General features: G+C 42.1%; 1 protein-coding gene across 1 annotated transcript in view; it reads right to left on the bottom strand.

The window, feature by feature from the left end:
* GUCY2F (guanylate cyclase 2F, retinal) overlaps positions 1-17964 on the bottom strand; it is a 43319-nt gene that overhangs the window by 15036 nt on the left and 10319 nt on the right. Inside the window, exons 5-15 of the mRNA XM_010193353.1 lie at positions 15033-15129; positions 14098-14232; positions 13215-13295; positions 12275-12451; positions 11204-11360; positions 9720-9869; positions 7498-7646; positions 6067-6230; positions 5538-5730; positions 5155-5329; positions 100-198 (exon numbers count right to left, since the gene is read on the bottom strand). Of these exons, the coding sequence (XP_010191655.1) occupies positions 100-198; positions 5155-5329; positions 5538-5730; positions 6067-6230; positions 7498-7646; positions 9720-9869; positions 11204-11360; positions 12275-12451; positions 13215-13295; positions 14098-14232; positions 15033-15129 (1577 nt within the window). The remainder of the gene's footprint in view (positions 1-99; positions 199-5154; positions 5330-5537; positions 5731-6066; positions 6231-7497; positions 7647-9719; positions 9870-11203; positions 11361-12274; positions 12452-13214; positions 13296-14097; positions 14233-15032; positions 15130-17964) is intronic.

Below are 17964 nucleotides of genomic sequence, written 5' to 3'. Positions count from 1 at the left end.
TGATTCAGTTGCAATGCTTTTAAATAAAGATGCACATTTCTTCCTCTCTCTTGAGAAGTTTGTCAACCACCCACCCCAGGAACTGCCCCAGATACTCACGCAGGCCCGTGGACTCCATTCGTGATGCCGTGTTCACTGTGTCTCCAAAGAGGCAATACCGTGGCATGGTAAGCCCCACCACACCTGCCACGCAAGGCCCTGAAAGACACGTCATCTGTATAACCCCGAAGGTATTGCACAGGTTACAGGACCCACTAGCAAGCAAATCTCATCCTCTCCTCTGATACTGAAAAACTGCTTGGGAATACAGGATTTTTAAAGATCTTATTGGCCTTGGTGCTTGCTACAAGCAATCAGAAATTAAGCTTTGCTCTGGATAGCACTTTGGTGTTTTATGCCTTGCATGGTAGGACTTCTGTTCACTATCATCTGGGAGAAATCTGTGCAGAGTTCACAGAAGCTCAAGGACTATTACAAACTCATTTTAAAAAGTCATCTCTGACCTCCTTTTCCATCTGAGAAGAGCTCAGATCCTGTGACATGCCCTGTGTCCCAGTGAAACAGGACTAAAAATCAGTCTTGGAAGTGCAGAGATGCTGGCAGCAGGCTGGACCACCCTGTGTCACTTCCTTGAAAGGAAGACATCATTAGCTTGCCTGTCTAGCCAAAAAATGTTTATTTTTCCTCTCATTCTTTAGGCGAGATCCACTCCCTTACAAAGTAGCTCCCAAAGAACCGGTGCCAAGTTCTCAGGAAGAGGTATCTGTGCAGGATTCACACACAGAGATAAAATGTTTGACAGCCAGACAGCACAGACAACCATCTTCTGCGGCACTTGGGTTACCCAATGTTTGGACTCTGTTCTGAAGGATGAGATGCTAGATTTCATCACCCACAATTTAAAATATCAAGCTTGCAAAATAAATGCAAAATAAAAAAATAGAAAAAGTGAAAATAAAAAGCTCGCGGCAATGTAAGGAGGTGTGAGGCTTCCTGCAGAGAGAAGACAGGCCTCTGTATTTTCCACTGGATGCATTCATGTCATGCGTCTTTCCAGGTTCTGACTGCCTTTTCACTTCTGTGATCCTTCTGAGTTAAGATTTAGCAAAACTGGTATCTGGGAAATCTTTTCTCATGCAAGGTTACAAAAGATGTGAATGTAGTACATCATCTTAAATTATGCTATGGATAAGGTTTTTCATCATACAAAAAGTTTAAATGTTGTTTTAAAAATAATAATAGCAATAACAAATATGAGAATAACAATAACAATAACAATAACAATAACAATAACAATAACAATAACAATAAAGAAGTAGAAGAAGAAGAAGTAGAAGTTGTAGCCTAATTTACAAGTTATTAATTACTTGTTTTAGGACAATGTAATTTTACTGTTGTTTTAGTCTTCTTAGTTACAAAACCTGCATCTTCATGTAGTTTTCAGATACATCTTAAGGACAATGAAACTCCATAGCTCAAAGCTATGTGGAAATTTGCAAGAACTCTTTTAGCTGTGACCTCTGAAAAGCTGTTGTTGCAGAGTCAAAGGGGTTTTAATATAATTTATGGAGGACACAAACTGAGAGGTAAGAGATTTTAACTCCTGCCTAATGAAGCGTTACTTGCCTAAAGATTAAATAAAAAATAAAAAAAGAGGAAGAATGGTTCATACCAAAAATGTTACAAGGACTTAAGCAGCATGTCTGGATCAAGCGCAGCATGCAGGAACAGCTGGAGATCAGTAAAAGCTGATTTAATGTTTTTTTTTCTTTTACTGACGCTGTGCCATGCAACCTTGGATAAGACACTGCTCCTCAGAATCTCTTCTAATTTAATTCCCATCCTTATCAGTACTCATGAATTTGGTTCAAGCTCTTCAGGAGAGGAGCTGTATCCACTAGAGGAAATTTTTTCAAGGTCTAGTCTATAGGCACTTCTGTAGCACAACTGTAAAGACAATGTTGCTACTCCTGGGTCAAGGTCCTAGCACTTACCTAAGCAGTCCTTGTGTGCACACTGATGTGACATATTAATAAAAAAGGGTCTTGTTGGAGACATTTTAATTCATGCTTCAATAACAGCTTTCCCTGAGAAAACACTAACTCACATACCATTCCCTCTCTTCATTTTCTGATGGTGACATGAAAGCGGCACTCCGAAATCTCAGCAAGGATCAAAGCTCCTTCTGTGTTGCAAGGACACAAAAAAGTGGTTCTTGTCAAAAAACAGCCCTCTCTGAGGAGCATTTGGTCCAAAGCACAAATAAAGGTAGCTGAGCTCCTGCAGAAGTTGGTGGAGGCCAAGTCAATGCAGACAACTGAGCTGTGAAAGCCTTTCCACTCCTGCACCTGAACAGCTCTCCAGGGTCCACTTACATGTTCACCAGATCTCCACTGACCACAAAATGAGTGCAGACTCCTTAATGCTCCTGGAAACACCTCCATGTGGGTGCCTAAATTTAGGTTTCCTACTCAGTCAGTGCAATCATCCAATTACTTCTGCAAAGCTCACGGCCTAGCATAGGCAAGATTTTTAGGGTGAGGTACTATGTTTCTGGAGCACTGCTTTTAACCCTGTCCTCCTGTTGCAGAAAGTTATTAGTTCAAAACCAACCCTACAGCATAAGCATGGCCAAAAGACTTCTCCATGTTGAATGCATCTGAGAGTTAATTCACTTACTGCCTTCACTGCCTGTGTGGGTTCCCCTTGTCTAGACAGCCGTAGCAAAGGGCTAACAAAAACTTCCAGCGATAAATCTCCCACAGTAACAAGATTCAGAGGAAACTAGAGACCCCGTGAAGTGAACATTATGGCCGAGTTGTTTAATTATACAGGTTTGCCTGTTTGTTTTGAAATGGCATTTTGCCAGCATTTGCAGGGTCAGTTAATGAGCCATGCTGGCTACAACTCTGCAACAAGCATCACTGGTGTTGTGGAGGTTAATAAGCTCAATCAAACTGTGGGGATGCCTGCCAGAGAGCCTGACTGATGAACAGACCCTCTTCAGCCTCCATGGAAAAGTTTGTCTTCTCACCACTGCTCACCCTGGCCATCCAGCTCCAGCCCAGACATGGCCAGCATTGAAACAGCTGAGTTAGCTTGTTTTTTCTGGACAGACAACCAAGTTAAGAGAGGAGAACCAAGACTCCAGGCTGCACTTACCACAGGGAAGAAACTGCAGATCAAACACTGGTCCTCTTGCCCTTCTCACCTTACCCTTGCATTGCCACAGATGGACCATGGACATAGGCTGGCAGAAAATTCCCAGAGCTACAGCCCTCTGTTGGGGCTGGAAGGACACGAGCAGTCCATGCTCAAATGGCATTTACTGCTTTTTCAGAGAGGGGATCGTAAGCTCTTCTTGGCACCAGTTTCCAGAGAGCAGTTGGCCCACAAAACTGGCAGTCACACCCGTTCTCCATCCTTTCCAGGACAGCGAAAGTGTTAGCCAAGACCTCATCTCCCCCAGGTGCTTCCTCAATGCTTTCATGATGCTGGTGATTCCCTCTTCACGCTTCTTTCCTCAGAAGGAATGGGTTCTAGGGTTAATCAAACTCTGCTGTCAGCTCGGTGGCTTGGAGAGCTGGTTTGCTTTGGAGCATGCATTTCTCGCTGCTCCCATGACAGTATGGTGCTGCCAGATCTGTGCAAAACAAGATCTGTCTTCTGCTTCTTTAGAAAGAAAACACCAATTCCTCCCCCTCTTTCTCTCACACCCTACGCAACAGCTCATAGCAACACCACTTTCCAGACACCCAGAGTTCACAAAAACAAGAAAAAATGTGACTACCCCCTGTACACATCACCTAGGGATAGATTTTTGGTTGGGTGCATGGAAGACATATTGCAGAACTGCTGTCAACAGGCAGCAGCTGATGTATCATACTGAATTCCCCTTTTTCCATCTTGAAAATGTGCTGCTGGTGCTCCAGAGACTCCTGCTCTGGGCAAGACAAGCTGGGACTGAAGTCTCATCTAACTTCTGCCAGAGTATAAAACCCTCAGTGCTCCTGCAGTCATCTGTTAACACTTCAGACTTCTGGGAAGGACCAGCTAAGACCCTAAATCTGAAAATAGTAGGGAGATGAGTTTTTTAGAGCTAACCCCAAAAGAAGAAACTATATGGTCTAGGAGATATGAAATATTGATTTTAGCTCTGCTCAGGTCACAGCTCTGTTCTTGGGATATTCTGGGTGAGATCCTTCTTTTTCTCTGCTCTTGTTTCTTATACCACAGAGACTGGGATATTGACTTCTGTAAAACACTTCCATGCCAAAGCTGCAAAAAATGTGGGCATTATCAGATAGGTAGAAAAATAAAATACCCCTTGGAATATTGAGTGAGACTCCTGGAGAATCTTATTAATTATCCGGCTTCCTGCAATCGGCAATACCTGGTTCTTTAGAAGAAGATGCAAGAAGTCTGGTGACGAACAGCTGGGAAAAATGTGTTAATGGATGACTATGGTATAAAATTAAAAAATACTGATTCTATGATAACAGCAGATGACTTTTCCTCCATTTAAAATCCCAGTCATAGTTTTGGATATCAGATGGCTGCAGTTCTACTGTTTGTTTTGTACTGTTGTGTTTTATTCTGCAGTTTAATTACACTTTGTCTTAAAAAAGAACTTTCTTTTTAAACAATCTGTTCATTGAATAGATTATGACTTCTGTATTAGAGATAACTTACTTCCTTTTACATATTTTTTTTTAATAGCTGTATCACATATTCTTCCAATTATGTCCTACTTGTTATAAATCTTCCCAAACTTTTTCATTCTTTCACTCTACATACCTGTGTTTTTATGCTTATTCATTTCGGAACAGAGTTACAAAGATGTCTCCATATCGCACCGGTGAAGAGTCTATGGCATATCAAAAAGCCACCCGTATGATAAAACCTTGTGACTAACATTTCTAACATAGTTCCTGACTGCAACAGAATACACAATTTCTCCCCATAACGGTACTAGGCCATTTTCCTGCTTGGGATTTGTGTTTTCATTTTAATGCCCTTGTTGCTATGGGAGATTTTAAAGTATCTTCTAAGGGTGCTTGCTTTGGGGCAGGCAGGGAGAAAGCATTCAAAGCTGGAAATATGATCGCAAAGGAGTTCTTTGAAGTTCAGGCACAGGCGGGTGCAGCTGCCTACCTGTGTGCAGCCCAATTCGTATCCTGAGGGGAATGTCTGGCATGTGTCTCATTTTGAATGTTCCCACCGAGCTGAGGATGTCCAGGGACATGTTGGCTATCTCAGCCGCATGCTTGTTGCCGTTTCGTTTTGGAAGCCCTGAGGCAACCATATAGGCATCACCAATTGTCTCCACCTGGCAAATACCACGGCATTAATAAATAAATAAATGATATAATCATAGAACGGTTTGGGTTGGAAGGAACCTTAATGATCATCTAGTCCAACCCCCTTCCCATGGGTATGGCAGATAAATAGAAAAAGATGGGAAAGAAGAGTAGAAAAAAATTACAAGAGTGTTTGACCCAGGCATGGCTCAATCCTCATGCCCAAGTGCTCTTCACCTTGTAAACGTCATGGTTTCCAAGAACAGCATCAAACAGCGTGTAAAGGTCATTCAGAAGGTCAACTACTTCAATGGGTTCACTGAGGGCTGAAATGGTTGTGAAGCCCACAATGTCACTGAAGTAGATGGTCACTTGGTCAAAGTACTCCGGCTCCACAGTGCCACCAGTCTTGAGGGCTTCTGCCACAGATCTGAAATAACACCACAAGCAAAGATGACAGGGTACAAAACCTTGTTGCAGGGCATGCCCAAGAGTTCAGAAACTTTTGTCCTATTGTGCTTGAAAGATCTTCCACTAAATAGAAGGTTCTATATGACTGTAGCAAGCATTGATGAAAAATTATTACTTTGACTGGAAAGTGCTTGCCAAAATTGAGGTGAGCTCTGCAAACTCATTGCATTCTGGGAAACTTTTATCCAATCTAGCTGTGTAGTGCCAAAGTTAGTTTGGTTTTGGTTTTGTTTTGTTTTGTTTTAAAATTTTATTTTCCTTTTTTTTTTTTACCATCTAAAGTACTAGTACTTACGGGGGGAGCATTTGTGACAGTAGTTTTTCTGTCTTCTGTTTTTCAATCTCTAGTTCTTCTGTCCGTTCCCTGATTAAATCTTCCAGGTTGCTTGAATACTGCTCAAGCATCCTGAGCATTGAGTCGATGATATTGGTCTTTTTTCCTTTGTTGATGGTTTTGAACTGGAAAATCAAACTGGAGAGTCATTTCCCTAACTCATTACATCATTGTAGCACTGTAAGTTTGGAAGCGAATGAAAAGCAAACACTTATCTTAAAGACACGATGCTAAAGACTGGCTTCATCAGTGGCAAGAGTTCAACAATAAAGGAAAAAGGCAAACTAGAGGGTGAATTTACATCAATAACTATGGAAGCTGCCCAGCAGAATGTGGCTCCTCTATGAACTTTCAGTGAGAGTTAAGTGAAACACAAACTTCCATGGGATGACAGCATGGATGTGAGTTGCTATGGAGTCCTATCATTCCTCAAATTTGCACTTTCATTTGTCCTATGCTTAGCCTTTAGTGTAACTTACAGGCCCTTTGCTTTCAGAGGTGCAAATTTCAGGGCAGTAGCAACACTTACAATGTCCTTATGTCTTACTGGTCTTAAATCCACCTTCTTGCTTTTGCTCATATGTGTACTGCCACCCCTGACCCCAACTCCTCATTTTGTTCTGCTCTCTCCTCTTGACATGAAGCTGAGCCTTTGGACCATTTAGATAACCTGTAGCTACAGAAGCTGCCTTGGACTCAAAAGTGGAGTCACATGGGTGTAGAACTAATTACAGTTTCATAGAACCAAAAAGTAAAAGCTACGGATATTGGTTTATCTAGTTTGACCACATAAGATCATAGGAACAGTATTACTGGATAAGACAAGGGATTTATTTTGTCAGTACCCATCCATAAGACTGGCCAGTAACAGACAACTGAGAAAGTTGTTCAAACAGGGCTCAGGTACAGTCGTATTTCCCTGGGATATGGTACCAGCCTCCACCAATCTGTAGTTCAGAGACCACCTATGCCAAATGTATCTTTGTGTTTAACAGCTTTTGCTGAATTTTTCTTTTAAATTAACTGTCTTTTAAATACTTTAGAATATCAAAAAATATATTTATCTGAAGGGGCTCTCGTAATGTACAGATCTTTGATGTCCATGAGATCATCCTGCAAGTACACTGCAAATGTGAAGACACCAAGCCCACAACCAGCACACTTCACATCCCACATGATGGTGCCATGGTAGCCCAAGTTCAGGACAAGGTGTAAGGCCAACAAAAACAATTATCTAGACAGCACAAACAATAAAATAACTCAATAGCAAAGGCAAGACGAGAACTCTGGGACTTTTTCAATCATTATTTAAGGGTTTACTTTAAGAAAAAAACCCAACACTTTCTTGCCAAATACCAACAGAGGATTGCACCGACTGCTGTGTTCACCAACCTTATGAAATACCTCCTCAAAGGTTGGACGTCGTTCGGGGGCTTCACCCCAGCATTGCTTCATTACCTGGATGCACTCCAGGGGGGCAAACTCAGGAGCTATGTTTGGGCGGCACAGAGGAGGGGGCTTCTTCACTTTCTTTATGATTTCTGTGACAAAGAGAAGAATGGGAAGGACGTTGTGAGATAGAGGGTCTTGGTGGGGACAAAGGACATGGACTTTTTCACTTGTCTCTTGCTTGTTCCTTCAGCCATCACCAGGAGTCTCATGGAGAATTTAAAAGATAAGAGATTCATTTGTCTTCTTGTCCCTGGAGAACCAGGTTATGAGCAGTAAAGCAGTTGGATGGAGAAAGGTTGTGTGACAGATGAATGTGTGAACCCACAGGCTTGTATTTAACAAAATTGCCTCTGACTCTCTCCATTAGGATTTGTGGTCCTCTAAGGGAGCTGAGGGTTATGGCCAAGCCCAGACAGGAAGGATACCAGCCTCTGACGCTTCATCATCAACTGGGAACCTGTACGTAGGAGGTTGATGGAATTGAGACAGTGGAAAGTATTTTAAAGGGAAGAGTTTGGGTTCAAAACAACATCTGGGGAGTGACTCTTTATCCAGAGGTGTAATAAGACTAATAAGGAACTGGGCTTGGGCTTTCAGACCCTGAGAAGTCAGTGCTTGAATCTGCAGTTTTTAGAAAAAATAGCCATTTGGATGGATCGGGGCTGCAGGTTTTGTTGACAGCTGACGCATGGACAGGGGAGTCTGATGTCTGAACTCAACCCCGACTTCAATTGAGGTATTTCTTGGTAAGAATATCCTGGAGAAATGTTCTTTCTTTTTTAATTTTTTTTGGTTGGTGTTTTTTTTTGTTGTTTTTTTTTTCATGCAAAGTGATTATATTTGAAGGTTTCATCTTGTGTAGTGCAGAGCAGTCATCTGGAGTGAAAACCATGCTCTTTCTGGCAGGACCCCTGCATTTTCACAGCTGTTACTGTGAGTACCCAAAGCTTTTCAGTGTTGACAGCTTACTTTAAAACTCTTTGGCTCATCCCACCAGTCTCCACAAAATGAACTAAACAAAGCACCTGGCTCAAATATATCCAGGGTCAGCCAAAGGAAAATGCCTTCCTCAGACAGTTTTAAAGTTCAGGCCATGAGTGAAAGCTCCTTGAGGATTAGGATGCAATGAGTAGAAATTCATCATTTTATCAGGTCAGGAAACTGGAGTGGATTATATGCAACATTTGCTGGAGGTTCCCCATGGGGACTAGGTGGAGGACACCTGCTAATTACATCATAGGCTACATCGTAGGTCCAGCTCTGAATTATAGAGGTAGTATCATCATAATCATCATTGTCATTGTATTTTTGCAGCAGCTTGGGGTGCAGCAAGGTCAGGGCTTCATTTTTCCAGGCATTGAACTAGCAGATACTCAATTCCTCTACTCCACTTGGTGATTGTCCAGCTTAAAACATGTTGAGAATGGGCTTTCACTGAAATCAGAATTTTTATTATTCTCACCCCCTCCCTTTTCAAGTGCTTGTGACCTGATCTTGACTGCAGTGGGTTTGCTCTTCCTATGCATGCACAACACAGTTTGAACTAATGAGAGTCACACCATGAGCAGTTCCTAAGGAGTTCACTTATTTGCTGTTTCTCATAGAAGCCACCATATACATGTCAGTGGGGTCATGATGTATCACTTTGAACTGTGCTGAAGAGAGAATCTTTTTAAATTGGGAAGTAATTACGGAAAAATAGATGAGCAGATGGACAAAGAAGGATGCTAGCAAGAGGTCCAGTTCAAAAACCCCATGACATACAAAAAGGGGCCGATGAGTTGGAAACAAAGGTGTTTCAAAGCTATGGGAAATTCTACCATCAGAGTTCACCCTAAACTGTGATGAAAAGTCAAAGTTTTGACAGGGAACTGGAGGTGTTGCAGGGGTATGACTGCTGGCCAGCTCTAAAGCATCTTGGGGGACATCCAGAGCCCCAGCCCCATTGATAGCAGTGATGTGTCATGTACCGTATCTGGGATCAGAACTACACATTTTGTTGTTTATTATGGATTTTTTGTTGAAAACAGCCTTTTGTCACTGAGAAAGGTCATGAGATTGAGACATTATTTCCATACTAACGCTCTAACCAAGTGGCTTGGCCAGACTTTTTATGAGCACTCTGTGCAAAGCCTTAAAAATGCACTGAAATAGTTTCCTACCTTCAGCTGAGAGTTCTGACATGGAGTAGGGTGGACCTCGAACAATCACTTCTTGTAGGATGATTGCAAAGCTGTAAATGTCCCCTTCGAAAGTGCCTTTTCTGCGCATGTCTGGGTCCCTCAGTAACTCAGGAGCTGTCCAGAGCAATTCTAAAAAATTCAAGAGCATCATGTTTCTTACACTGGAACTTAGATGAATACTTCATTTCAGTCATTTGAGGAAAGGTTGGGACATACTTCATTATTTACTCATTCAAGACTTTTAGTTCTTGTGATGTATTAGAAATAGTAAACTTCCATCCTGGCAAAAAATTTGAATTCTCCAACTTTTACTTTGCCTTTTAAAAACATGCTGCTATACCAACAATTTATGTCCTATAATACCAGCCCTGAATTTCAGCGTAAGAAGTCTTCTCACAATTGCCAAAAGCTTCAACACCATTTTCTGTTTGAAAATATCACTCAGGCAAAATGTTGATGCTGAAGCATGGACTTCTTGTTGCTGTTTTACAAAGCAACAGTTAATGAAATATCTTCTGTAGTCCTTCTTAAGATTAAAGCAGTTTCCACAAAAGCAGTTTGTGTCAGTCTGAAGTATGATCAGTCTTAACAATCCTATAGTTTGAGCGATGACGGACACAGCTGTAAAACATACTCAGCTCCATCAAGAAATGAATGTTCTTCAAACCAGGACATTGTTACCCTGGAAACTGTGCATTCTGGGTAATAGAAATAAGGAACATTTCAGCTACTGCAATATATATAACTTTTGTAAGGGAGGAGAAGAAGGTCTTCTGGTAACTGACCTATCTGAGACACTGGAAATGTGTAGGAACCAATTCCTGTGACAGAGGGATCAAAACACTATATACTACTTGAAACCAGGTTTCAAGAATAAACTGGGCTACCAGAGGAACACCAAGGCAACAGCCAGTTGAAAGAAATCCTGTCAAAGTCTCCAAACCTGGCCCCATGAGATGCTGTCTCTAAGTAGTGGGAAAATCTTATAGCAGCCTTTGGTGACTGGCATGTAGAGGACCTATTTCACAGACCTGTATCATCTTGTGTTTCAGATGGCTTAGTTTTACAAAACAAAGCTCTTTGCATTTAGGTCAACCTAAAACTTCAAATATAAGGCTGGGGCTAAGGATGCTAAGCCAGTTCCACCAGTCTCAGAAATTCAGGATTAATCAGATTTCAGGGGCACTTAAATCCTTCTTCAACTACAACTAGCTTAAGTTCTGTCACTGCTTACAATAAAATCTTTTTTCCTTAACATAACATTCTGCTATTCACTTTCAGGAAATCTGAAAAATGTTTGCTTGTTCTTTTCTGTAACAATGCATTAAATACAGGTAACTAGATGTCATGAGACTGAGCACATAAATCCTTATATGGCCACTGTCCCACAATTGCATGATGACAAACATCTGTTAAATCAATAAACAAATATTTTCCCAAAAATATTTCCTTATGTCACCTACCTTCTGGGGGTGGCTGAATATAAGGGCATTTTTGTGTTTCTAAGAGCTCATTATAACCATAGTCAGTGATCTTCAGCACAAACCGGCCATCCACAACACAGTTACGAGACTTGAGACGTCCATGGGCAAAATCTCGGTGATGCAAGTACCTAATTCCCTACAAGACACAGAAAAGACTGAGGTTGTTCCTTAAGAATTATATTATCCATCAGCATTTAGAGACACCAAATTGAATTGTCACCTTGGATAGCATCAAATACAACATTGACTCTGTTAAATGCAGTGATCAACCCGAGAAACTGCAGAAAAGGTTCCGAAATTGATTAGGAACAAGAATTGTGCTATCTGCACTCTACAGTAATACTGGAAAGGACCGGGAGCTTTAGAAACACTCAGATGCCTCCCTCTGTAGCCCTAGAACTCACTGCACTTAGAAGTTGTACTTCTAGACAAAGTTAAGAAGGTGTAGGTAAGTGGTACTCAATGGTTAGGTCAAGGAAAGCCATTGGATGCCCTTACCCAGCTCCCTCAAGGAGGATCAGAAGGTGGATCATGGGCTGCAAGAATGGTTCTGTCAGTCTACCCTCTGTAGCCCACCTGTCACAGATTGCTAGTTGACCATTAGGGGATGAAAACACATGGGACAGGACTGGGAGTGTGCACACTCTTCTACAGTGGCCATATGTGTAGCCATCCTGTGACAGAGGATGTTTATGATTTGGTTCTATGCTGGATGCATTTCTGACTTATGACAAGAAAGGGTCTTTGGAAAGTATGAATTTGTCACCAAAATCCTTGTTCTAGGTGATCAGTTCCAGCCTGGGGTATAGTTTTAACCTCTTATACTGCTGCATAGATGTAGTCCTGTTACCTTAAATAGTGCTTCTCAGATGGTAACAGAACAGGAATAAGAGGTCTTCATTAAAGACCCTGTATACTGGTATAATTACTTTCTGGTTACACACTGGTTTTCCCTGCATTACTATAAAAATCTTAAAGTTCTGGATGAAATAGCTTTGTCAATGTAAAAGTCATGTGCAGGTCACATCTCAGCATGAGCAATGGATTTACTTTAATTAGATCCATCAGGAGAGAGGACTTGAACATCCAGTCCAGCTTCATATCTTCGTTTCTCAGCAGGTCCTCCAGGCTTCCTCGGGAGCAGTACTCTGTCACTATGGCAAAGATGCCACAGTCAGAGAAAAAACCCAGGAACAGATTCACATTTTCATGACGCAGATCTTTCATCTGAAACAAGACAGTGAATCACAGCAAGACCAATTCAGCCAGACATCTGCTCAGCAGCTTCTTTATATCATTAGATGTCCTTTCCATTTCTGTACTCCCAATCTTTCACACAAGGATGAGGAAGCAAACAATCTATTTGCTGCATACTTTCAGATATCCTACACTAAACTTTGCTTTTCTTTGTCTATTCATTAAGCAAAGAAAACAAGATAGCAAAAGCAAACTGAGTAGAAATTTGTTTTTCTTTAGACAAGCTGGATTGGATCTTTCATTAGGACAAAATGGCTTTGCTGGGGTAAATTGAGTTCAGCATATGGAGTCTTGCTGTGGCTCCGTTCTGATCTGGAAAGCAGTACCATGCCTGGAGGATCCAAAGTCATCCATCAGTGGTGCCTTCGGAGACATGTCCTGGTAAATTAGTTGTATGTATAAAAATGTCACTCATTTGTTAGCAGTAGCTGCCAACAACTAATGGCCTTGAATCTGGAAAATAAATGTGTTTGCTTGTCATTTAGTAACAATAATAAAACTGAAGGCTAAAAGTAAACTTATAACAGGAATCTTAGCTGGACACACAAAGCAAATTCCAGAAAAATGCACAACATTTAGGCAGCAAGCAAATAACACATGAAAATAGCTACCAATGCATCTTTGACAGCCATGATGTGTGGATAAACAGGAGACAATCAGTACAAAAATACCCCACAGTTGCAAAAGTCCCCCAAGCAACCTTCCCACATGCCCAGTCACCCCCTGATCCTACCTTCCTCAAGATGCTGGTGGAGCTTTGCCGCAGACTGTGAACTGCTCCTGTCTCAAACTTTTTCAGCCATACCCAGTCTCCCTGTTCACAATAGAGGTGGGTGAATGATAGAGCAAGTCTCTGAGCAACAGCTAACATTAGGACCTAGTTCTCAATTCCAGATCCTTGACTTTGAAAGTGGTTGGGGATTTTCAATGTTCTTGGCAGTAGATTCTTTTTATACTTCAACCAAATAAGAACATCCACAGGAAACCCTCAAAAAATGGGACAAGGTAGGACCTTCACCTGGATCAGAACTTCATACTTGGAAGGTATATTGGTATCTGATAGACAATGATAAATAGATTTAAAAGGAAAGTAACTCTGTCCCAGAGCTTTTCTCTGACATTAATGATCCAGTTTATTTTGCTACTTTTGTGGAAAAATTTCCATGCCATTTTAGGAAAGAACTGATAGATGGGATGAGCCATTGTTCTGCTTAATTTCCATACAGTCCTATTGGCACAAAGGGGAATTTGATAGCCTTTATTCTGTGTCTTATAAGAAAGATCCTTATTAGAGATGTCACCACCTAAAGGTTTTATCTTGGATAAAAGGATTCTTCGTGGTGCTTTTAGGTGAGGACATCTCTAACAGGGACCAGACCTAGAAAGACTACATATGGATATTGAATACCACCACCCCACATGACTCCAACTGTCAAGTTGGGGTTGGAGTAGAGTCATCTTAAGCACTGATAAGTCCATGCTTGGAGGTAACTTCTTTTCATCCATCAGCAGTATTTGCAACCTGGGACCTAGACTAGTCAGCCCAAGACTTCCTCCACTTGAGCAGCTCAGTGAACTGATGTGGTGGGAGAAGGCTGCACGAGGTCCCTACCTACCTCATACAAAGCCACGTTGGAGGTTTCATGGGTGGCACCTGCGCTTTTCAAGGAAGAGGAGCGCGTTACAGATTTCAGGCTTCTGCAGTCAACTGCTATGCTGTTTGCATCATTCAGACTATCCAAGGTCAGCCTCTGGAAGGCAAGGAAAGCAGGTGCAAATTAACACCTCTTGATGTAAACCCCCACTCCAGCTCTGCCTTGGACCATGCATTTCACCCATGCTAGCAACCTCCCAAACTTCCAAACTCACCTCTTTGAATACCTCTAAAAGGCTCATAAGGTTGACCCTGTTTAGTACCTTGAAATGCTACAGCAGCAGTATAGGTGATGAAAATGCCATGGATCAGAGGAGATACCAGAGGAGGCAGTCATCTCTCTGAGCAGGGCACTGGGAAGAGTCTCCCCTGGCACAGACAAGAAGTCTCTGTCTGTGCCAGTGACCTAGGCAAAGACACTGCTCTACAGCAGACCATATCACTGGCATGGTCCTGGGCATGGCTCTGGCCTGTGCCAAATTACACTTCTCCAGGAGATCCCTAGGTCTGAGCAAGAGCCAGCACAGGCCAGGAATGGCTCCCAGGAGGTCTGTTTGGATGCAGACACTTTATTTTAGACGGTAAGATGGTTTAGCTATATGGACATGAACTACGCTATGCCATCCAACCTCAAGAACAAAGAATAAGCCCTGTCTCGTAGAAATAAATACAACTAATGTTACTATTTTACATCAACATAACAGCTCTCGCACTGCATGTGTATCCAATCTGAGACTAAGAAACACTCAGCATATGGGAAATTTTCTGATATGCAGGGGAAAATGAGGCATGGAGAAGTGAATGACCTTCCCAGAGCTTCATGGGTAGGAAAATATCACACAACACACCTGTCTTTGAGTGTCCCACCAGATAACTTTCATGAGTGGAAGGATTTACCTTTTTGTGTAGCTCTGGGTTGATGAAGACAAGGTCAGCCAAGGTCAGTATTATCTTGTTAGGTCCCCTGAATAGCTGGCGGTTCAAGATACTATGCCTGGGAGATTTGGAGAATCACAGTTATCATTTTTAGGTAAATAATCAGTTTATTCCACCTCTGAATCCCTCATATCTGGATTCCCCACAGAATAAGGGAAGTGCAGCACATGGTGTGGCACCAGGGATGGACACGGGTGAAAGCAGTAGACAGACCACGATGCTTTGACTCAAACTGAAATCCTCTGAGTCAAACAGAAAGGGTTATTGAATTCACAGACTAAAAAAGCTATGATCTCAAAGGGTCTCATCACAAATGAACATCTTGAGTCAATCTGGTTACAAATATGAAATGGATGTGTATGCAATACATTGTTTTGCTTGGTTTTATTTTTCCTATCCTAAATCATTCTCCATTAGTAGAGAATAGTAGGTTTTATCAGAGCAGCCAATCTGGCTGGTGAGCAAACAGCTCTCAGGTGCACCAGCCTTTTTTAGGGACTGAAATTGAACCATGGGTAATTTATAAAATCTGCCTGGATTCAAGACACCATCAAAATGAATGCCTATATTGTAGCATGGTGGAGTATGAAGGGCACAGCAAGATACTCCTTGTAATGACTGCAAGCTCATACAGGGGGAAAAGCTACAGGGGATAAGCCATTTGGCATGTATGGTGTAGTGCAATGCAGCATGGAGGTCCTGGAAGCACTTGCTGAGCCAGTGCTGTTCCTCTTGGTCAGGAGTAATTAGATCAAGAAGACTGTGCTGATTCAGTTCTACTTCTTCCAGGACCGGAGCCAGATGGGATGTCTATCACGCACTGTGTAACACAGGACAAATGTGCTTCTGGCATCTCCGCAGGATGCTGCTGCCCATTTTCCAAGGAATGACTCTCTCCACTATTTGATAGGCTACCAGACTTGCAGAATTGCCATGGGCGAGAAAGAAAATTCAGTACAGTTGTCAGACCAGCAAAGACACTATATGTTGCTTGACTGCCCTCAGCTTCTCTTAAATTTGCACGGCAGAGGAGATCACAATAAGATATGGTGCACTGTCAAGGACTACTTGTTCATGGGACAGTTCAAATGGACTTTTGTTCCATCATGCAAATCAGTCCAAAACATTCCAGAGTTTCATTATTAGTTTTTAGCTGGGATTCATCTGACACTAATACCCAAAACATGTCCATTTCAGGGGCTCAGGGAAGAGACAGAAGGCACACACCATAATTTTGAACTCACTGTTTCAATGGATATCAAGGTCTAAGGCTGAGTGCAAAGCCCACTGTATCTACGGGACAGTCAAAAACTCATCAAACAGGAAGAGAGAAGGGAAAGGAAAGCTCCTCCGTTGCCCTCAGTGTAACTTCTTTTGTCTGATAAACTGTTTACACTCCAGTTGGTGTCTGATCTATAGACACCCAGGTCTTTTCCTGTTGAGGCTGGGAATGGGATGCCTTTTGCTAACCATACTGTGGAATTAATTAATTTTGCATAGCACTGCGATTCACTTTTCCACTGGACATACCATTCCAGGCAGTTTAGAAGAGTACAGACAGTTTCTTTGAGTTCAGAGGGAGCCTGAGATTATTTTTTTAAAACAATCTTTTCTAACAGCATTGTCCCAGTCCTTCCAACTCAGCTTCAGGCAAAATACTCATCACTTACGTACTTTTCACCTGTCCTCCTGAAAATTTTGTTCGGTCAATCACATCCTCTCCACCAAGCATGGAGGAAAGCACCCCTCTGCCAAGAGCAAAGCATGGAGAGTGGAGTGACTCATTTAAGGTCATGCAGCAGATCAACCTAAGACCAGAGCTCCCATGTTTGAACTCAGACCATGTTGTGGTTTAAATTTAGTTCCAGACGTGCCCTTCCCTAACATAAATTATTATCTGAGTCATGCTAGACTTTCTTCCTTTGCAGGCGGCCCTGCATCTGTACTCATGACTGAGCCTTCCCAAGCACAGTCTGGTACTTGTGGAACAGCTTACAAGTAAAGTAGGCAGAAAGACTGTCCTTTATTTATGTAATTGTAGATGCTGGTGGCCAAGGAATAGAGCACAGCTTTAAAGTGGGGGTGGATGGAGACAACCTCAGTGATTTCAATTATAAGGTATCAGAAGCAGCTGTGTGTTATAAGCATGGGAATTGTTTGGGGGTGTTGCTTGCTGGGTGGCCTTATATAATTTGGGTTTGGGGGGATGGTTCAGGATTGGAAAGAAAACATATTTTGGGATGGTTTGAGAGGTAGAGCTGGATGGGGCAATCTAGGAGCCTTGCTCTGCTGAACTTGTTACTGCTGAACAAATATGCCTTCTAAATTCAGTTTAATTTCACTCTGATTTCAGTCGTGCACCATGTAGACATCAATAATGAGAGATGGATTAATACAGGGGCCAGTTTGGAGCAGATTACCTTAGGTTATGGCCTCAGTGTCCTTGTCAAACAGGAACCCGTGGCTCCTGGACCACCCAGTCCATGCTGCCTCAAGTCCACCTTGGATATATAGTCAGGACGCAAGCATGACCCATGCAATTGGTGGAAACTGTCACTTCAGGCTACTTCATTTGCTCCAAGGTCCCATGCCCAAACTAATATGTACACAATATGAATGACCAGGGAGCTGGACTCTGGTTCAAAACAGGGTGTGAATCAGCTTGGTAATTAAGAGGTACACTATTTAATTGCACCAAATCCTCTTCAGTGATACTTTCTCTCTCTTTTTCTCTTTAGCACATGGAGAAAGTAAAAATGGTCAGTCTAGGAGCTTCATAGGAAACATGATTATATTAGGGACAGAAATCCAGGAAAGACTGACCTGGAATAAGAAGGAAAGACATTTAACATGGCAGCCCACCCAGTCTCTGCCACAATGTTCTTAAAACAGA

The sequence above is a fragment of the Mesitornis unicolor genome, unplaced genomic scaffold, assembly GCF_000695765.1.
Source record: "Mesitornis unicolor isolate BGI_N332 unplaced genomic scaffold, ASM69576v1 scaffold6161, whole genome shotgun sequence".
NCBI lineage: Eukaryota > Metazoa > Chordata > Aves > Mesitornithiformes > Mesitornithidae > Mesitornis > Mesitornis unicolor.
The sequence above is the reverse complement of the archived record's forward strand: the minus strand, read 5'-3'. Positions and strand labels throughout refer to the sequence as shown.